Raw genomic sequence first — 22,883 nt, forward strand, 5'->3', positions numbered from 1 at the left:
GGGGCCACACAAACCAGTGACTCCATCAGCCTGAGACCGGAAGAACTAGATGGCGCCCGGCTACCACCAATGACTGCCCTGACAGGGAACACAACAGAGAGTTCCTGATGGAGCAGGAGAAAAGTGGGCTACAGAACTCAAATTCTAGTAAAAAGACCAGATTTAACGGTCTGACTGAGACTAGAGGAACCCCAGAAGACATGTCCCCAGACTCTTTGTTAACCCAGAACTAAAACTATTCCCAAAGTCAACTCTTCAAAGAATAGACTGGACTATAAGACATAAAATGATACTCATGAAGAGTGTGCACAAGACTAAATGTGCAGCTCCTGTCTGAAAGCAAGATGAGAAGGCAGAAAGGAACAGGAGCTGGCTGAACGGACACGGGAAATCCAGGGTGGAAAGGAGGAACATGCGGTCACATTACAGGGAGAGCAACTAGGGTCACGTAACACTGTGTGTATAAACTTTTGTGTGAAAAACTAACTTGAGCTATGAACTTTCACCTAAAGAGCAGTAAGAAAAAAAACATTGTCTCCAGTAAAAACTGGAGAAAAATGCATGCAATTCCACACTGCCTACTAGAAATTAAAGGATTATTAATCAACTTTTTTTCTGATTTAATTGACTATATGGCTCTATAACAACTATAACACTCTTTGCAAAGGCTTCTTCTTTTATTGGCACATTTTGGAAATCAATTCTGGTGGTCTGTATTTTTATCCTGAGAGGAAAAAATTCAACTAGCCGCTTTCACTACTAACACTTTAAGATCACCTTGGCAAATAAGCTTTTCTAGAAATATGCATAGTTAACCTAACAGAAATGAATTAATTACTCTTGTCCTTACCTGTTCAGGTTATCCACATAAAAGCAAAATCACCACCACAGCCCTCCTCCCCCAGCTGTTTACAGATTATGAACCAGAAGAGGCAAGAAATCAGTAGAAGCAAAGGTTAAGAAGAAGCCTACAAAACCAAAGGGCATTAAAGTATTTAAAAAGAAGAAGTACCTAATCTAACTCTTCAAAAACGGAAGGAATAGTAAATAGTATCACCAATGTTACTGTTTCTCAGGGTCCTCAAATCAGTTTGCTTGTGAGAATTAACAGATTATACCAGTTGATTTAAAAAAAAAAAAATCACTTACTGGCTTACAGCTAGCTAGACACTAATTTAAAAAAAAATCAGATTCTTGTTGCAAAATATACTAGAGGTCCCCTATGTGATGCATTCATCCAACAAAAACATAGTTTTGAACTGGAAAGAAAAGCAGCAGAAATAAATTCCAGACTCCAAGCACTAGGACTTGTTCATTTTACTCATGCTACCCATCCTTACTTAGAGACGATGGCAGAGAAAAATCTAACATGGAAATTAACTTATGAATTATCAAGTGTTTACTTAATATGACTTTTTTCTTTAAGTTTTTGATGGCTTTCCTCTTTGGTCATTCTCTCATATTTTGCCTTTGGCATACTCCTCCCACTCCTGGAAACACTCTGCCCCCAACCTCCGTGCCTACTGTCCTTTAAGATTCAGCTCAAGGGTTAACATCTCCCCTCCCCTATTCCAGTCTGTTAGATGGTCCTCCCCAGGGTTCACAGGGCAACATACATGACATTAGCTGTTATCACACTAGCTGAAGTTTACTCATCTCTTTCCCTTAACTGTAACCTCTGTGAGGACTGAGTCTACTGTCTTTTTCTTTCCCTGTTCCCCTAGGAATTCCCAAGCACGGTGCCTGAGCCGTAAAAGTTCTTTGATAATTTTGTGTCGAATAAATGAATGGATGGATGAAACTGAGGAAGTAAAATATAGCGGAATGAACATGGGCTCTGCAGTCACATAAACCTGAGTCAGAATTCCAGCTCCATCACTTACCAACCATAATCATCAGGGCAAAGGACTTGCCCTCTTTGAAACTTAATTTCCACAAGCATGAAATGAGATTAATAATATCATCTTCAAAAAGTTGTGTAAGAATTAAATAACAAATATAAAGGACAGTGTCAGACACACAGTGGGTGCTCAATAAATGTTAGTCAATCCTCCTCTCATTGGCACAAACTGTTTGAGTTTTACTATTAACCTAAAGGTTGGCAATGTGAACCCACCCAGCAATACTGTGGAAGAAAGGCCTGGCAACCTGCTTCTGTAAAGATTACAGCCAAGAAAACCCTATGGAGCAGTTCTACTCTATGATAAATGGCGTAACCATGAGTCGTAATTGACTCTCAACAGCAATGGATTTGGATTTTAGTTTACTCAGAGTACCTTCAAATACTATCCTCTATTTTGAAATACAATCATTGGGCATAACTAAAGAAAACATTACAATATAGGCTTTTACCTACATAAAATCTAGGACAATTGCATTTCAGTAAATTACTTTGGTAAGCAAAGAAGTCAACCACCATTTTTTATAAACTGTATTTAGAGGTTTGCTTCCAAAACAAATCAAGGCCTATAAAACATTAAATTGCCTAGTATGCCAATCTAGCTAAACCAAAGACATATACGTATCAACCTTTTGTAATCTAACAATCTGCAGAATATGTAATCTTGCAATTTTTTCCAGAGTTTCACTATTTATATTTTTCCGGTGCTAACTGCAACTAAGGAAAGAAAGTAAATTAAAAAAAAAAAAAAGGCTCTAGAGAAAAACAAAATTGTCAAAGAATTTTGCCAAACTAATTTAGAGGATAGAAGTCCAAAGATATGATATGTTGTTAGATCTATAAATTAGTTTAAGTTCAAAGTTTAAGAGTTCAACTTTCTGAAAGGCACAGCAGCTCACTCCATAACTGTTCTTGCACAAAAAAATTTTTGACAATATATATGCACTAACTTTTTAATGAGAAGCTAGTTTGTTCTGTAAACCTTCATCCGAAGTGCAATAAGAAAAAAAAAAATGTTTTGAAACCAGATCTTAGAAATCATAGAAGGGACAGTTTTGTTTGTTTGTTTGTTTGTTTTAATCTTCTTTAAAAGAAAAAAATACTTGAAAGATACAAGAATGAGAGAGGGCAGAACTAATCTAGTACTGGGCTAGGTATTTAATATGCTATCCAATATTTTTAGTTTTGTCCTTTATAACTTCTCATCATGTACTTAGTTTTTCCTTTTTTCCCTTGTTTTGTTTTTATACGTATAAAAACATATAAACTCATATAACATATTTTTATAAATACACATTAACATTTTATACTTTTAATTGAGGCATAAATATTTACACAGTGTAACATATAAATCTTAAGTATACAGTTCATAAAACTTGACAAGTGCATATACTTAAGTAACTCACACTGTCAAGAATACAGAACATTTCCATTATTCTCAGGACATTCCCTGTCTGCCCTCAGTCAATTCTCTCCTCCTCTACCTACAGAGGCAACCACTGATTTGATTTCTTTCAACATACATTACCTTCGCCTATTCTGAAACTTTTTATGAATGAAATCATACAGTATGTACCCTTTTGTCTAGCTTCTCTTGTTCAGCATTATTTTTAATATTCATCCATATTGTTACATATATACATAGTCTGTTGGTTTTTATTGCTGGAAACTATTCCACCATATGCATATACCACAATATTTTATTTGTGTATAGAACATATAGGTATTTGTGTATAGGTTTAGAACATTTCCATTACCCCAACAAGTTCCCTCATGCCCCTTTGCAATCAAAGCTCTCCCTAGGCCCAGGTAGCCACTGACCTGCTTTCTATCACTACAGAGTTCTAGAGTTTTAGATAAGTGCAATCATACATTATGTACTCTTTTGTGTCTAGCTTCTTTGTTACTCAACAGGTTTTCAAAATTCATCCATGTTATTGCATATACAGACTTCTTTTATTGCTGAATACTATCTGTTACACGGATATACCATAATTTGTTTATCTATTCACCTGTTGGTGAACATCTGGGTTGTTTCCAGTTTGGGAATGTTATGAATAAAGCTATTACGAGCATTCACGTACAAGTCCTTTTGCGGACAGTGTTTTCATTTCTCTTGGGTAAATACCTAGGAGTGGGTCACAGGTAAATGTATGCTTAACTTTCTAAAAAACTGCCAAGATGTTTTCCTAATTGGCTGTATCATTTTACACTCCTATAGCAATACATGAGAGTTCAGTTGCTCCACATACCCAATAGTCTTAATTCGCATTTTTTCCTGATGATTGATGCTGTTGAACACCTTTTCATGTATTACATGCCATTAATGCATCTTCTTTCATGGAATGGCAATTCAAATCTTCTGTCCATCTTATAAATTGGATTGTCCTTTTATTACTGAGTTGTAATATTTATATATATATAAATATATATTATTTATATATTCTGGGAGCAAATCCTTTATTAGATATATGTTTTGCAAATATTTTCTCCTAGTCCATGGCTTGGCTTTTCCTTTTCCTGATGGTTCTTTACAAAGAGCAGATGTTTTTAATTTTGATAAAGTCCAACTCATAATTTTTTTTCCTTTCTTGTTAGTGCTTTTGTATATCAAAATCTTTGTCTATCCTAAAGTTATATATATTTTCATTCTTGACTACAAGTTTTATGGTCTTACCATTTACATTTATGTAGGTGATCCATATTAACTTTTCTGTACAATGTGAGGTAAGGATCATGGTTCATTTTTTTCATATGGATATCCAGTCATTCCAGAACCATTTGTTGAAAATACTATCCTTTCCCCCACTGAATTACCTTGACACCTTTATCAAAAATCAGTTGATTATATATATGGGTCTCTTTAAATGAATTCTCCATTCTCCTCCATTGTTCTCTATCATAATACCACTTCCACACTGTCTTGTTATTGTAGCTTTGAGTGTCTTACAAAACGTTAGTTTAAGTTCTCCGACTTTGTTCTTTTAAGTTCTCTATGTTCTTTGCATTTCCATGTAAAATGCGGAATCAGCTTGTCTATCTCTATAAAAACAGAAACAGCCTGCTGTAATTTTTATTGAGATTGAACTGAATCTACACAGCAATCTATTAAGTTATGTCTTAACACTGAGCCTTCCATCTATAAACATGGTATATCTCGCAGTTTAGGTCTTCTTTAAAATTTTAAAATAGTAACGCTATTATCGTATTTCTAGGCAAATAACACGAACTTTCTGCTCGTCAACTGCGCTCTCCCCTCCACAAGGTATTTTAATAAGCGCTGTTATGCCATTTTATAGCAACCATTATAAAAAATCCTGCAACCTTGCTAAATTCAATTAGTTCTGGTAGATTTTCTGTAGATTCCTTACTATTTTCTCCATGATAGTGTCTGAGAGTAAAGAGTTTTATTTCTTCTTTTCTGCTTCCTTCCTTTTATTTGTTTTTCTTGACTTATTGCACCATGTAAGACCTCAAGTATGATGTTGAACAGAAATGTTGAGAGCAAGCATTCGTGCCCAATATTAGTAGGAAAATATTCAATATTTCATCACTAAGTATGGTAGCTGTAGGGTTTTTCATAGATCCATTTTATCAAATTAAGTAAATTGCCTTATATTTTCAGTTTTCTGAGAGTTTTTGAGGTGAACGATTGTTATGCTTTTTCTGCATCTACTGAAATGATCATGAGTTTTTTCCTTTATTCTATTAATATGATAAATTGCACTGATTGATTTGTGATTGATAAACTAACCTTTCATTCCTGGGATAATCCCAACTTAGTCGTGATATATTCTCTTTTTCAAATATTGCTAGATTTGATTTGCTAATATTTTGTTAAGGATTTTTACATCTACAAACACAAGAATTATGAGTCTAAATTCTTATCCACACTTTTCTTATAATACTCTTTGTCTGGTTGCTTCTAAGCTTACACTGGCCTCATAAAAAGAAATGGAAAGTGTTCTCTGTGCCTCTGTTCTGTGTTTGTACAGATTCAGTATTATTTCTTCCTTAAATGTACAATAGAATATACCAATGCAGCCATCTGGTTCTGGAGTTTTCTCTGTGGATAGATTTTTAATCATAAATGCAATTTCTTTGGCACATATGGCACTATCTAGATTTTTTACTTCTCCTTGTGTCAATTTTGGTGATTTGAGTCTCTCAAGGAATTTGTCCATTTCATCTAAGTAGTCAAATTTATTGGCAGAAGTTGTTCATAATATTTTATTTTTATTCTTTCAATATATGATCTGAATGATAGGCTCTATTTTAGGACTCATACTGGTATTTCCTGTTTTTATTCTTGGTTAATCACCCAAACTGATTTCTGAAATTTAAAAACCTTTTAAGAAACTAACATAAGGTCTCAATCTAGTTTGCTGTCATTTCAAAGCCAAATTGAAAAGACACACTCTTTTATTGTCAAAAATATTCCATTTCACTGCACAGTTTCTAGAAATCCGGTTATAGTCACTTTCTAAGCCATGTGTTTTGGGGTATCATCACGTCTCTTGAATATACATGTGTATTTTATGGCATTAAGAATCTGCCTACCTCTTTCCTAGAGATTCCAGTTGATCCAAACATATAATTTCCATAAGCTGTTCGACAGTAAGAGCTAGATAAAAAAAATCATGGTGGTCAGATAAAAAGACGGCCAGGAGTAGAGGTAGCAGCCAAGAATTAAGCAGGAAAAAAACGATTCTTCTTCAAACTCATCTTCCTCAACTAGAGAGAATCTGTATTACCCATGTCAGGGCAGCTGCAGCTCTAGAAGACATAGACTATGAAGGTCTGTCAATATCCTCAGCTAGTGATTCTAGTTTTGTTTCTATCATTCCAAGGAAGACTCTCCATGGTACCTGTTCTCTCCCATTAAGTCTATAGTGAACTGTTCCTACTAGTATTAAAAAAAAAAAAAATCCATTACCATCAAGTCAATTCCGACTCATAGTGACCCTACAGGACAGAGCAGAACTGCCCTATACGGTTTCCAAGGAGTGCCTGGTGGATTCAAATTGCTGGCCTTTTCGTTAGCAGCTGTAGCTCTTAACCACAATGCTACCAGAGTTTCCTACTAGTATAAAAAAAAAAAAAGTTTCTATTAATTGTACATTTTGCTAAGGCATCATTGGTGCTTATAGGCAGTAAAGACCCAGGAAAGTCAGAAATAAAGGCAGCTAAAATATTCACACCTCTGAAATTTTAGGCATCTACGAACTATTGGAAAACTCTATGGGGCAGTCCTACTCTGTCACACTGGGTCGCAGTGAGTCAAAAATCGACTCAACGGCATGCAACAACAACAAGTATTATAATAGTAGGACCTTTTAAGAAGCTATCCCTCGATCTTTGCTTAAACATCTTCCTTTCAAAATCAACTAGAAAAGCTAGGATTTTCTGTTACTCAACTGTTTTTCTGTTCCTACTAACTCTCAGTAGCGCTGCCTCTACCAAGGGAAGGAAAGCAAAAAAGAAATCTGTTCAACACAGCTATTCCTTTTTCTATCAATACATTCATACCCACTTTTTAGTGTCTCTTGGCATTTAGAGCTAAAGCATGGGTCCAAACTAAACATCACTTCCTGGAAGAAAAGAAATACATCCCCACAGATGCAACCACATTCACATAAAACCTCAAATACAAACCACATTGGAAGTTATTTGCCTGATATTTCTAATCACCTGCACTGTGAATAAATGTGTTTCAGTGAAATAAAATCTCTACTCTTAAAGTCACTGAATTGAAAACTACTGTATATAATACCAGGGCGCCCTGGTTGCACAGTGGCTAACGCGATTGGTTGCTAACCAAAAGGTCGGTGGTTAGAAACCATCAGCAGCTCCACAGGAGAGAGATGTGGCGTCTGCTTCTGGAGAGATTTACAGTCTTGGAAACCCTATGGGATCCCTATGAGCTGGAATCGACTCCCCAGCAGTGGGTGGGTATAGAATACTAGGGCTTTGAAAAGTTTCAGCCTCTGCTGAGAATATGCATTTCTAACAAATTCCTAGAAAGTTATACATAAGAATCACCTGGGGATCTTGTTAACATGTAGCTCTGACTCTGATTTGAAGCCCTGCATAATATACATGATAGGGCCAAATTTCACCATTATCGCCTATCCACACAGGAATGACAATTTATTTTACGATGACTTTTTCCACCAAAAAAAGACAAATCATATACACTGTGTACACAGTCTGACATCTACCTTTTGGTTTCTGAAACAAACAGGTAATAATTACATTAGGAATCTACAAAGATCATGTAATATATGTACCGCCTTCTTTTTTTTTTGGTACATTTTATCATAAGTAGCATGTGCTACATACAATGTTGCAGCATGTAATTTGCTGATGTTATCATTCTCCGATATCCAATGTTACGATTTACTGTTCAGAATACTGCCCTATAGCAGGTATGGAAACAATAATGTAAACCAAAAAAAAAAAAAAAATGAGGTATTCAATTTACATCAGAACCTACTTTGTCAGAATGGAACCCATCATAAGCTGGAGTTCACCTATAATTAATTTCCTTTTCCATGAAAATAGGAACATATGAAATTCCTTACTATCTGAGGATAGCTGATCCTGAAAAATGGCCACTTAAGTGAATCTACGTAAAATAAAGACCAGAATTTCATAGTAAAGAATGGAAAAAAAATTGATTAGGACATTATCTAGAAAATGAAAAAGTATGAAAATAGTTTATCTTATTAAATATAAAATTTTGTTATAATTGTGAACATGAGGTAATTCCTAGAGTGAACAAAAAAGAATCCAATGTTGGGGAACTTTTTGGCATAATTTGCCACAACTTCATACATTATCTTTCGCTTCACGTTGGGGTTTTGCAGCATCATTTGCAAAAGTATTCAAGGGCGTCACCGGTTTTCTCAAGAGCTTCTCTTGATCCTACAAATTCAAGTAGTTCTCTTCTGAGGTACCATGAAGTCCTACGGAGCAGTTCTTCTCTGACACACATGGGGTCGCCATAAGGCAGAATCTACTCGGCAGTAACAGGCTTGGTTTGGGGTTTTCAACCTTGATTTTATTTTTTTCATCTGTCAACTAGTCTCAGTCTGTCAGATCTTCTCTGTCAGTGGCTTTGCCCCTTCTCCAACATTACTTTCAGTGACTTCAAGAAATCCTGCATCGTTTGCAGGATTGGCAATTGAACCCTGCAACTAGTTTGTATGGCACTCGCAACGTGTTATCCAACGTATCTCACAATCAGTAAGACAAAAAGACAAGGCTGATTCAAAGGACAGGGTGAGAATGGCCGCTGGTGTTAAATGACGAAGGTGTGCACGAGGGATTATTCTATTAATGATTAGTTTATTATCAAAGATGTAGGTCACGATGCTTTCTGTAAACCTCCATAGTGTATGCTTAGATGAAGAGTACCTCCTGTAATACGTTCATCCATTGTAACTTCTCCTGTTTCTTGATAAAGAGTTAATATGTGCAAATGATTACAAAGATGCATAAAAGAAATCACTGTAATGATCATTTGCTAAAAGAAAATACACTCTTCTGTAAATGACACCAAGCAAATTACTTCTGTAACACCACTAAAAAGTAACAAAGTAGCTGCAATGTAACCAAAGCCAGAGTTCTATCACTTTAATTTTTTACCTTTTTATCAAAGCATAACATACACATGGAGTCCTTGGGTAGTGCAAATGGTTAACATGCTCGGTGGCTAACCAAAAAGTTGGCAGTCTGAGTCTACCCATGGATGCCTTGGAAGAAAGTCCTGGCAACCTACTTCCAAATTATCAGCCATTGAAAGCCCCATGGAGCCCAGTTCTACTCTCACACATATGGGGTCACCACGAGTCAGAGTCAACAGCACATGTTTTTATTGAGCATACACACGAAAAGGCAACACCTGTACCACTGCTGAATTTTGAAGTGCTGCTTTAACACAAAATATATTTTATCTGAAAAAAAATATCATTTTGGTATAATACTGACATGTAAAAATATTTGTCTCGTTACAAATAAAAGGAAATAACTATTACTTTAATCTTAAAATGTTCACTGATTTTTACTTATTTAGAAGTCCTGGTGGCACAACTTGGTTAAAGCATTCGGCTGCTAAGCAAAGTTGGCAGTTTGAACCCACCAGCCACTCCGAGGGAGAAAGGTGGCTGTCTGCTTCTGTAGATTACAGCCTTGGAAATCCTATGGCGCAGTTCTACTCCATCCTATAGGATCACTATGAGTCAGAATCAACTCAGTGGCAGTGGGTTTTGGTTAGTCATTTAACATTTCTCTATATTTTTACCCATTTTCTTTACATAGATTTCAATTTGTTCGTAATAATAACAAAGTCAGGTACCACTTATTAGAATTTAGACTCTGGAAGAGGCTGTAAATGTCTTCCTGTTCTTCTCAAACCTGCACGAGCATTAGAATAACCAGGAGACTTTTAAAAGTTACAAGTTTTGGGGGGTCTCACTCCCAGGGATTCTGATTCATTAGGTCACAGGTAGAGCCAGGAATCTGTGTTTTTAAAAGCTGTCCGAGTGACTCTAATGATCATCCAGATTTACCTGAATTAAATATTTATCAAAGTGGGAACCCTGTCTTACACACTCCTAACTGCAGGTCATCTCACAGCTCTGCAAAGAACACACTCAATTTCACTAACTTCTAATTTTTTTTAAACTCCTTTGGAATACGGGGCTGAATGAATTGGCCCATCTACCCATCCAATGAACGTCTGCCTGTCATAGCTATACAAAATAAATCTAACCTCTCTTCTACTTTACAGCCCTTGAAAATATCTTCGGATTGTACTTTTTAAGAATTTTTCCTCCACTTATAAAAGGGATAAGATCTATATAAACAATCTATGCACAGAGAAGGGAGTCCACGATTCTCTTAGTCATCTAGAGCTGCCATAACAGAAATACCACAAGTGGATGGCTTTAACAAAGAGAAATTTATTTTCTCACAGTCTAGTAGGCTAGAAGTCCAAATTCGGGGCGTCAGCTCCAGGGAAGGCTTGCTCTCCCTGCTGGCTCTGGAGGAAGGTCCTTGTGATGCATTCAGTCTTCCCTTGGTCTGGGAGCATCTCAGCGCAGGAACCTCAGGTCCAAAGGACTCACTGTGCTCCGGGCACTGCTTTCTTGGTGGTATGAGGTCTCCAACTCTCTGCTTGCTTCCCTTTCCTTTTATCTCTTGAGAGATAAAAGGTGGTACAGGTCTCACCCCAGGGAAACCCCTTTTACTTTGGATCAGGGAGATGACTTGAGTAAGGGTTCTGTTATAATCCCACCCTAATCCTCTCAACATAAAATTAAAATAAAAAAATGGTGGACAACCACGCAATACTGGGGATCATGGCCTAACCAAGTTGATACACACATTTTTGGGGGGACATAATTCAAACCATGACAATGATATGTCATCAAATGAAAAAAAAAAAATCACTTGAAGAAGTTCTCTAAAAACACTGTATTGTTCTCAGCTGCTGTCAAGTTGGGACTAACAAACTCAGTGATGCCCAGTCCTACACCATCCCTGACGACCTGCAGATCGAACTGTTGGGATCCATAGGATTTTGCATTGGTTGTTTTTGGAAATAGATCACCAGGCCTTTCCTCCTAATCCATCTCAGTCTGGAGGTTCCGCTGAAACCTGTTCAGCATCACAGCAGTACACGAACCTCCACTGACAGGTGGTAGGTGTGCACAAGGTGCACTGGCTGGGAATCGAACCCAGGTCTCCTACATGGAAGGGCAGAATTCTACCACTATAGCATAGTTCTAATTTAAACTGTGTGCCCAGAGCATTCTTTCCTTCCCTTCACACCCCCTTGTACATAATTTGTTTCCAGAAGCCAAAATGCAGAGCTAGAGGAGAAAATAGATTCTTTTAAACATAGAATCTTATTTATTAGGAAAATACTGGGAATTAAAGACGTCTTAGACACTTTGAGGTAATTTTTTAAAAAGGGGTGCATGGTAATCTCCAAGCTGATACTAAACCATACCCAGAAGAAATGTCTAAAATAATCTCAAATCCAACTTTGTATCTATTGATTTTTAAGGCTACTCTACATATTACAAATAAGGAGAAAATCAACATGTTCTTAAGAATATAAGTCCTGTCAAGATATATTAAAGATTACTGCAGTGAACAGAAAAGTAGAAGTCTTCATTAGGTTAGAAGAAGACAAAAGCTGTGGGATTATAAATAGCACTATATACATACCACTCCTCATAACTATGTCAGATGTCCACTCAAAACAGAGATAAGCAACAGGGGAATAAGCAGTAAGTAACCCATTTTGAATAAAAAATATCAAATAGAAGACTCAACAGCAGCTAGTCACTGAGGCAAGATGAATAACATCTTTAATGTGCCATTTTTTTTAATACTAATGAACTGTTCCGGTCTGCCTAAATACTTTCCCCAAAACAGATGAATATTCAGAAATATCAAATTTGAGTTGTAAACCTATTCTCTTCTTCACAAATCTACACAGTAGAATTTCTCACATAAGAATAGATAACAGGAAGGAAGAGGACTTAGTGTAAAAAACAATTTTCATCACACCTCGCTCCCTAAACTTTTAGCACAGTATATCCATTTGTCTTTCAGATTATTTTACAGGCACAAAAGGCCATCTTACACATTTTATTGCAGAATAGACTATTTGCACCATACTCAGTTTTATAGGAATATGGCAACTTAAATTAAAACAACTATTTTGGTGGCAGCAATTTAAGTGAAAATGTCTTCCTACTGCAAACCAACAAAATATACAGAATAAACAGAAGATTCAGTAATATTTTATTAACACATTTAATTCCTCATGGTCAATTAAAATTAAATAAATACTAGGACAATCTTTAACTCCACTAACGTTTCGTTTTACTAATCTAATCACATCAAGCAGAAAGAAAAACAAGTGCCTACCATATGGTCTTTCTGTAACAGAAAATAGCTGCACTCAGTTTAACAGCATCTGTGCCTCTTTATCAACACTAACATTGCCAATACTTAAATGAGCATAATGTGAAATATAACAAGATGACAGGTCCCCTCACAAACCAAAGAACAAAAGAAGCTGAATATCACTTTTGTACTAGATCATTTGACCTGGTGGTAAGTACAGAAATGAGGAAAGGATCGGAGATTATGTAATCAAGGTGCACTGGACCTCATAAAATGTTTATTTTTCACTTGGAAGCGATGAATGCTAAGGAACACCAACAATTTAGGAAGAAATTTTCTTTATATCTAGGTAATCGTTTTGTTGATGGCTTTATGAAGTGGTAAGTCCCAATCAATACACTCAAATCCAGAACTTCTGCTGAAATGCCACTTACTGACGATACCTGCTGCTGCTACTGCCATTATTCTCAACCCCAACAGGCTTTCCCTTCAATCCTAACTTGTAGCATAAAGATTTTGACATGCAACAGTTTCGAGACATTAAAAAAAAAAACCCATTACCATCAAGTTGATTCCAACTCATGGTGACCCTATGTGTTACAAAGTAGAACTGAGCTCCACTGGGTTTTCATGGCTGTAATCTCTATGGAAGCAGATCACCAGGGATTTCTTTCACGGCACCACGGGATAGGTTCAAACCTGCATGCAGCCTTTTGGCTAGTAGCAACCACAAACCATTTGCTCCACCCAGGGACCTTCTGACATGTAGATTCACAAATATGAAGGACACAAGTTTACAATGAAATAACAGTGTTGTATTACATTGCACTGTAACTGGGCTAGAACGAATCCTAGATAGCCACTGAAAAAAACTATATGCTTTAAAAAAAAAGTTTAGGTATTGTTTTGAGCAGTGTATATGCTTTTTTAAAAGTGTTTATTGTTTTAAACAGTATGCATTTGCTAAAAAACAAATTTCTACAAGCCTAGTAACGTATTGGAAACCCCGGTGTGGCAGTGGTTAAGAACTACAGCTGCCAACCAAAAGATCGGCAGCTTGAATCCACCAGGTGCTCCCTGGAAACTCTATGGGGCAGTTCTACTCAGTCCTGTAGGGTCACTATGAGTCGGAATTGACTCAACAGCAATGGATTTGGTTTTTAGTTTGAGTAACATACCACCTTTAAAAAAAAAAAAATCTGTCAGTCTTTTTATAGTAGTTTTGGAAATTAAAAAAAAAAAGGAAATGCAAAGATAAATATCATCATCTAGAATTAACAACTGTTAACATTTTATGACATATGTCAATACTGTGATTTTTTTTAAATGTACTATGAATTAATGACATAAAAAATACATAATAATTAACATTCAAATATTGGTCATTTATTTTAGGAAATAAAACATGGTCAATATATACATATTACTTTTGTATAGTTTCTCCTATCCACCAGTCTGACTTGCTTTCCACTAGTCTGTTAATGATCATTACCTCACCTCCTAGTGTAAAAATACTCATTTGTACTACACACTGTGTTGGTTACTGTTACTTGGTTATCAGTTTCCCAAAGGTAAGAAAGATGCAAGAAAAATAGGCACTCATAAATATTAATGGTAGTTCTAATGGAGGTGGAACAGAATTGGAGGTGGAATGAAAGTCAAAGAAAAACATAGCCTGCATACTCTACATATTTTTATGTAATCTAAAATACATATTCACATATTACATGCCTAACTTAAAAACTTAATTGTAAATTCAATAACATTTTGAAGTTTTTCTAAGTCTTCATTCATTCATTCAAAAAATATTTACTGAGGGCTTACTATGTGCCAGGTGGAGCCCTGGTGGCCCAGTGGTTAAGTGCTACGGCTGCTAACCAAAAGGTTGACAGTTCAAATCTACCAGCCACTCCTTGGAAACCCTATGGGTGAGTTCTACCCTGTCCTACAGGGTCACTGTAAGTCGGAATCGACTCAACAGCAACAGGTTTTTTTTTTTTTTTTTAATGTGCCAGGCACTCTTCTAGGCACAAGAAATACAACAGTAAATAAAACAAACTCTGCACTGTTAACGCTTACATTCTAGATACATTATCTGTCTCAAATAACTAAGTAAAATCTATAGCATGCCAGATGAGATTAAGTGATATGAGACAAACATAGCAAAGAAGGGGGGCAGGGCGTGTGAGGGGTGTGAGGGAAAGGGGTTCAACAAACGGAGTGGTGAGAGAGAGAAACAGAGGTGGAAGGGTAGGCTGTATGGGACTGTACAGGTCACTGTAAGGACTCCATTTTTTAATTTGGAGGGAAATAAGAAGTCATTAGAGGAGTCTGAATAAAGGAGTGACATGATTTGACTTATGAAAGGTCCACTGATTACTATGTGGATAACAGGCTCTAGGCTGGCAGCTGCTAAAACTGAGATGCGAAACCAGCTAGGAAGTCATAACGATCCACGGGAGAGAAGATGAGAGCTTGGACTAAGGGATTAGTGGTGGAAGTGACAAGTAGTTAGAAAACACTGTGTGTGTGTGTGTGTGTGTGTATATATATACACACACATACATATGAGTGTAGAGTCAACCAGATTTGCATGGTATGTATACGAAAAAGGGAGAGGTCAAAGATCCCTACAAGATATCTGGCCTGGAAGGATGGGATTGCTATTGCCTAAGATGAGAAAGGAGCAAACTTGGGAAGGTGAGCTCAGGGAATGGATGTAGAGAATCAGAAATTTGGTTTTTGGATATGCCTATTTTATATAATACCCAAGTGGAAACTGTGAGTGGTCAGGTCAGTTGGATGAAGGAATCTGAATTCAAGGGATAAAGGGACAGGTCAGGAGTGAAAAATACATATACACGCACATATTTGCACACACACACATAGATATAAACAAATACATGTATATATATATACGTTTATACATATGAATTATCAGTATATACATATTTAAAACAATGAAACTGAATGTAGATGAAGAAAACAGATGCAAACTGAGCCCTGAGACATGTCTAAGTTAGCTGGTCAGGAAGTTGAGGAAATGTCAAAGAAACCAAGGAGGAGGGGCCAATGAGGTAGGAGGATAATCGAGAGTATGGTATACTGAACCTACAGGAACATTTAATAAAAGTTAAAGCTTTTCCAGCATATTCATTCATTAATTCCACATGTATTTATAACTGAGCACCTACTATGTCCCAGACACAGTAGAAACAAACACGGTCCCCACTCTTATGCGGTTTATGATCCAGTGGGAATATACACAAGAAAACTCGTAACTGCTATTTCCAAAACAGTTCAGGGGCAACTAATTCAGTCTTGGAGGGTTAGGGAAGACTTCCCTGTGCAAGCGGTTTTGAAAAAAAGACCAAAATGATAAATAAAGATCAGTTGTGGAAAGGGTAGGGGAGGAAAGTGGAAGAAAACAGCATTTACAACAACTTGAATTAAAAGAGACCTCAAGGTTTCCTTGGAGAACTGAAAGTAGTTGAGTACAGGAAGTACAGAAAGAGGTAACAGGTGACATGGGAGCAGTAAAGGCCAGATTATCAATGTCCTTTAAGATTTCTAAGGACTGAACTTTATTCCAAAGGTAGTGTTTCAGTTATTCATCAACGAGAACAGCTCCCTGAACTCAGAGAGAGGCAGCAGCGAGGAAAAGACCTGGAAAGTAGACTCGATAGGACCTTGGATATGAGGAATGAGGAGAGAGAAGAGTCAAGGATGACAACCTAGTTTTTGACTCGGACCAATAAGTAAAGAGTGGTGCTATTCACTAAAAGAAGACAGACAAAGGTGGATATGTTGAGCTTGAGATATCTGTGAGATATCCAAGAAAACTGTCTGATACAAAGACAACTGGCAATACAAGTCCAGAGCTTAACCACAAAATGTGGGATAGAGTTGTAGATTTGGAGTCACCAGCATATAAATTAAAGCCACAGGTGTGTGTAAAATAACATCCAGGGAGTGAGAAGAGAGTAGGTGAATGGAAAGGGCCTGGCTTAGACGCTGTGGTTAAAAAGAGGAAAGCGGAGGAAATGGAACAAGAAAGGCTGGGACAAAAGCACAGTATCTCAGAAGGAAGAAAGAGCAAAAAAGTATGGCTTCATATGAGCTCATGCCTTATTTTATTATTTGCACTATTCCAAAGTCAACCAACAAATATTTCTGATTAGCTATAATGCCTTTAAGGAGCCCTGGTGGCACAGTGGTTAAGCGCTTATTTGCTAAATGAAAGGTCGGTGGTTCGAACCTACCAGCCACTCAGCAGGAAAAATATGTGGCAGACTGCTTCCGTAAAGATTTACAGCCTTGGAAACCCTGTGGGGCAGTTCTACTGTCATATATGGTCGCTATGAGTTGAAATCAACTCAACGGCAACGGGTTTATTTATTTGCCATGTGATAATCTTACTAATCGGACAAGCAAAGCATAAACGCAAAATAAGTTCATTAACATTAGTAAATAAGTTTGTTTTAATAATAGTGAAAGTGCTGAAAATTCCATTATTGGATAATATTATGGACTACATACAAAAAATAAGATAAATGTTAGAAATGGGGAAAAAATCAATGTGGAATAAAAGGTTGAGGAAATGCTTTTTTGTTTGGAAAATTTAGTTGAACCTTGAAGCTTGAACAATATATATGACATTGATATATATATACACACACATAACCCAAAATATATGTATATATATATACCCCTTGCTGTGAAGTCAATCCCTATAGGACAGAGTAGAATGTCCCCAGAGGGTCTCCAAGGAGCGCCTGGTGGAACTGAACTGCTGGCCTTCTGGTTAGCAGCCTAGCTCTTAACCACTAGGTGATATGTCACAGAGGATTCAAAGGAAACGTCTACATAGAGATAATTTTATGAGTCAAGTTACTCAAGAACACGCCACAGATCAGCTTTTACATACAAACACGAGCACATACACCAAAACACTGACCTGGCTCAGGGTGAGGGAAGCTAACACTGAAAAGTACATCTTTAAAAAAAAAAATGTGTAAAATACCCAATCTTGTGTGAATACAACCTGTGCCATCCTTACTGTATAATGCCAAGATGTACTCTACTGAATTGTCACAATTCCTGATTTGAAGCAGGTTGTTTGTTTGTTTTGTAACCTTACAAAACATATTTGGGAAGGCAACTAAATTTACTCATACAGCAACACAATTAGGTTCTAATACTTAAGGTAAACAAGGCTGTTTTTGAACAAAGCAATAGACCTTATTCATAGAGGGTGGAATTAGCTCCTTAGATAAGTCACAAAACAGAGACTCCTATTAATTCACCACAAATTATTAATTCACTGCAAAGTTTTTTTTTTGGTTTTTTTTTTTTGCTAAGAGCATAATTAAGACATACGTGCTCATTTCTTGGTTAGTTTTAAAAAAAAGCGTAAATTTGTTATTCAAACACATTTAGGAACACATGTATTGGTTTAAAAAAAATGACAGTACTCTGGAAGGTACGTATATCTAATAAAATTAGCACAATTAAGTGCAGGGCTTAAGGACCTAAATATCTTTAAGCATTCCAATGGCAACTCTCTTTTTATTACTAATAGTCCCCAGATTTAATGTATACCAGAAGCACCAATGAGAGATAAATACACATCATAACTAAATAGACGCAAAAATAATTACACAAGTTGGCCCCACGCAAGCTCTGGGGTTTTAAAATTTTTTTAATTTTCCATATAAAATCGAAAGAAAATATCTGCCTATTCTAAAAGATGTTAAACAATATTATAACTTAATACCCAAATGAAGAACTGCATATGTTCTTTAAATGAGCAAAATATGTACAATTCTGTTTTCTTTTTTCCCAAACTAGAAACAGTATGATCATACCAATAACCAAAAAAACCAAACCCGTTGCCGTCGGGTCGATTCCGACTCATACCGACCCTATAGGACAGAGTAGAACTGCCCCATATGGTTTCCAAGGAGCGCCTGGTACCAATAGTAAGGTCCAAATGAAAATAAACTTCACAGCCCTTAAAAAAAACGCATAGCTATCATTGTTAATAAAAGCCAAGTGTACAACTGGAAAAGCTGCTCTCCAGCCAGGGACAAGATGTGTCTATTATAAATTCTTGGTTTCAGGGCATCCCTTAAAAGACAAAAAAAAAAAAAAAAACCATCATTTTTTCAAATGACATTAGTTCTTGCAAATAGAATGCTAATTAAAGTATTCACAAGACAACTATGACAAATAAGGCCTTAGGACTGCAGTACATATTATTATGTAACTACAATACACATTAAGCAATCACCAAGTTGTAGGTAGGCCTTCCAAAAGGAGTTATTATGGTTTACCATGATCAGAGGATTGTGGTGTTACACTTAGTCATGCTTTTACCTGCAAGCAGGTGTCTACAGATGTCAAGAAGTAAAACACTGGTTCTAAATGCAAAGCTATAGTTCTCTCTAATAACCTGTGTAACGGCACACTATACCTCACTCTGTGTTCTGCAGAAACTTTCTAAGCCACCATGAAGTAAAATGCACGCAGCACGTTCCCCTGCATGCTTTATGAATAAAAATTTAAGTTCTGATTCATTTTCATTATAATGCCAAAACTCACATACTTAGAACTTGACCTTGTTTCAATGACCATGGAGTTAAAATTTACCACTTATGAGGTACAAAAGAAACAGTGAGACAGTGAAGCCCCATTTGAGGGTGTTATTGTCTGAAATAATCCTCAGCCTTTCAATAGAAGTATAACCCATTGTCGTCGAGTCGATTCTGACTCATAGGCAAAGTTTAAGGGTAACAAATACTCAGTATATTTAGTAATTACAGAAACCATCAATAACAAAGTGAACACAATATATTCATTATAGAAGAAAACTCCAAATAGGAGGAGGAAAAAAAGATAACAAGACACAACAGGGTATATGGATGTCAGAAATCAGTGGATTTTCTCTGATTTCTATCCTGCCTGCTCAAAAAAATTTCAGGACAACTGATGTAAAATCTTCTGGGTATCCAGTGGTAGAGATCCTTATAATGTTATTAATAAAAAGTCTAGGGTCTGAGCTGACTGAATGTTGAGCTCTTCAAACGATGCTAGTCTGAACAGCAATGTAAGCCACCTGACACGTTAGACAAGCTCACACAACTTCTGAGCACTGAAAGGACCCATATAAATAAAAGCACATGAAAGGTAGGAGATTTGTCAGGGAGTTGGAATTACCATAAGGTACTTTTCCAAGGCTGTGTCAAAACCGTCCACAGGAAAATCCTTGTTTTTCTACCCAAAACAGAGATCCACACCAACAGCCAAGACACCAGTCTCTATCCAAGAGAGGCTAAGTTTCAGGTGCAACAAGCAATACAACCTCCCCTCTCTCCACCTTCGAAAGCAAACCATGGATACACAAACACAAAATCCACAATCTACCCATTAAGGAGCGTCAACTCCAACAATCCTGGGGGATGGGAACTGAAAACAGTCAGATAATGAGGGTCCCTATCCTCAGACTTGTAGCCACCCAAAACGGGAGAATTCGACACTCTAAGTGTGGTGGGCATTCCAAAGAGAGAAAAACACTTTTGTAAAAGGATCGCTGGAAGTTTCTGATACCGAAAATGGACAAAGCTTCACCTTGCTACTGATCAAGCCAATCAAGCGCCCACTAACCAACTACAAGTCCCAAGGCCTCTGCTTAGGTTCTCGGGTTTGGTGGCAGCTCATCCACCTACTGGCAGCAAGTCTCCCAGAGAGAACTCACAGTGGTGGCCTGGCAGGGGGGTGCTCTTACCTCACAGGCAGGGGACCCGCTGGCCTTAAGTTTGTCACCATCTCCCTCAGGTAGACCAGTCTGACGTGTGGCCATCATTTCATTTCAAATTACAAAGAAGGAACAAATCCTCTGGAGTCCACATTGGGGGAAAAATGCCACCACACACCAAAAAGTAAAGGATTCCACACCAGTCTCCAAGGTGCTGCAGTGCTGGTGAGCCAAATAATAGCGCCAGGGAATGAAGGTTTCTACGAAGCGCCTTCAAAAGGCGTCCATGATTTCTTCCGACTTCAACTGACTTCGCCGTCTCCTTCCATTTCTTGAGAATTAAACAACAAAGGAGGGCGCGGAAGATGCGTCGAGGCTAAAGCAGAAAGCGGCTACCTTCTTTCTAGTCCTCCTCCCGGGTCCAAGAAGAAGCGGAGTGTGTCATGAAGGCTCGAGCGTCAGCCCCCAAGATCGTCCTAGAACAGGAAAAAGTTAAAGGGCGTGAACTTTCTCCACACGCTGAGCTTAGCCTTGTCCACATGTCCATACCAAGTTCGCGTTTACCACTCTTGAACGGATTAATTGGTCCATGCTGATAATCAACACAAATGAAAGCTTAAATAATCATCCCATGCAAAAAAAAAAAAAAAACCTATAAATCAAGGGGAAAAAATGAGAACATCAGAACTGCACGGTGGTTGCGTCAAACGTGTCTTGCTGTTTTTCTCTAAAAAATAAAACATTTTAAAGTGCATTTTCATTAGCGTATATTCTGGCCAGAAGGGAGGTACTATATACATTCTTCTCATCGCTCAAATACGTACACTTAAGTTTTCTCCCCATTAAGCTAAAATGGGATAATACTTTTCAAACACCCTATTCGGCCGCCTCTATCCCCCCCAAAACGAACAAAAAGCAAGCCACTGACAGTCAGGGCCAGCGCCGCTCGGCCCGCGCTTGCAAGCAAGCTGGCCCGAGAGCCCGGGAAGAGCCCGGGAAGAGCCCGGGAAGAGCCCGGGAAGAGCCCGGGCGCCGCGCGCTCCGCCGCCGGTTCCGGGTCTCCCCGAGGAGACGGCTGTTTTCCTTGGCCCGCGGCGGGGCTGGGTGGGGAGCGGCGCGGAGCCGCGCGGGAGGCGTGTGCCGCCGCGGGTGGGAACCGGGCGCAGCTCCCTCTCCGGGGCATTTTTCTTCAGCTACACAGATGAAGCCGCCGCTCAAGCAACTTTTACTTAGTTGCTGCTCCCTAAACTACGTCCCGACACTACCTTCCCCTTTCCCTGTAGCCACCTAGGAAAAAAAAAAAGAAGGGAAAAAGAAAACCACCACCCACCTACCACTATTTCCTCCGCCCCTTCCTGAGGCGGGTCGGTAATCTCGATCTCCCGGGAAGAGAAGCCCAAATATGTACTTTTAAAAAAGGTGTAGGGAGACTGGAAGGTAAAGAGAAAGCAGGAAAGGGCTTACCCTTCCCGCCTTGCTGCGCCCAAGCTTCAAAGGCGCGCGGGCGAGCAGCAGCGGGGACGCGGGCCGGGCGCCGGGCCCGGCCGGGACGTGCTAGGCCGCAGGCTGGGTTAATATTCATGAGCGGACGCGAGGCGCCCCTCCTCCACGGCCGGCCGGCCGGACTCCGACGCCCGTCGCCGGCCTTTGTGCCCTTCCCTCCTCTCTCGGTCCCTCCCTCGCTCCGCACACGCGGGCGCGGCCCCACCGCCCCCGCCTGGCGCCCGCCGTGGGCTCCCTCCGGCCCCGCGCCAGCGGCCGGGCGAGGTGGCCCGAGGTGGCGGGAAGGGAGGGAGCCCGCTGCGAAGTCGGGCTCTCCAATGGCCCGGGAGCGCTGCGCCCTCACGGCAAAGGCGGAAAATAAAACAGACACGCACCGGAGAAAGCCAGGCGAGTGGATCCGGAGGTGGCTTGCCGGCTACAGGACAGCGCGCCCCGCCGCGCTCCGCATGCCCGGCGCAAGCCGGACCGAAAGAGAGGACGATCCGGCGCTACCCGCCGCCGCACTCCGAGGCCGCCGCCCCCGGCCGGCCTCTCCCAGGCGCCGCTGCGACCTGCCCCGGTCGGCCCCGGGCTCTCGGCCGCCGCGGGAGGGCGTGGGGCGGGGCGCCGGCGGCCGCCGGACTCTCCCCTCGCCTCGCCGGGCCGGGCCGGGGCCCTGCTCGGGCGCCCGCGATCGCCAAATGACAGGAGTGCCTTGCTCCGCTGCCGCGCCAAGCTGTTTCCCGGGGGCGGATTTCTCTCGTCTTCCTCCCTGGATCCACCTCCTCCCACTCCACCTCCTTCCCCTCCCCTCCCCAG

At 39.2% G+C, this 22,883-nt stretch overlaps 1 protein-coding gene across 3 annotated transcripts in view; it reads right to left on the reverse strand.

The window, feature by feature from the left end:
- Window positions 1-22,573, reverse strand: part of ARHGAP21 (Rho GTPase activating protein 21) — a 173,124-nt gene extending 150,551 nt beyond the window's left edge. For 2 of the 3 annotated variants that reach the window (XM_010590673.3, XM_023548863.2), the window contains exons 1-2: window positions 22,460-22,573; window positions 20,613-21,058 (exon numbers count right to left, since the gene is read on the reverse strand). In XM_010590673.3, the coding sequence (XP_010588975.2) occupies window positions 20,613-20,690 (78 nt within the window). In that variant the 5' untranslated portion in view covers window positions 20,691-21,058; window positions 22,460-22,573. Of the gene's footprint in view, window positions 1-20,612; window positions 21,200-22,459 lie in introns of those variants that run through there. The other variant, XM_023548861.2, reaches the window with a different exon arrangement.
- Between the last annotated feature and the right edge of the window lie 310 nt (window positions 22,574-22,883).

Source organism: Loxodonta africana, chromosome 4 (genome assembly GCF_030014295.1).
Source record: "Loxodonta africana isolate mLoxAfr1 chromosome 4, mLoxAfr1.hap2, whole genome shotgun sequence".
Lineage (NCBI taxonomy): Eukaryota > Metazoa > Chordata > Mammalia > Proboscidea > Elephantidae > Loxodonta > Loxodonta africana.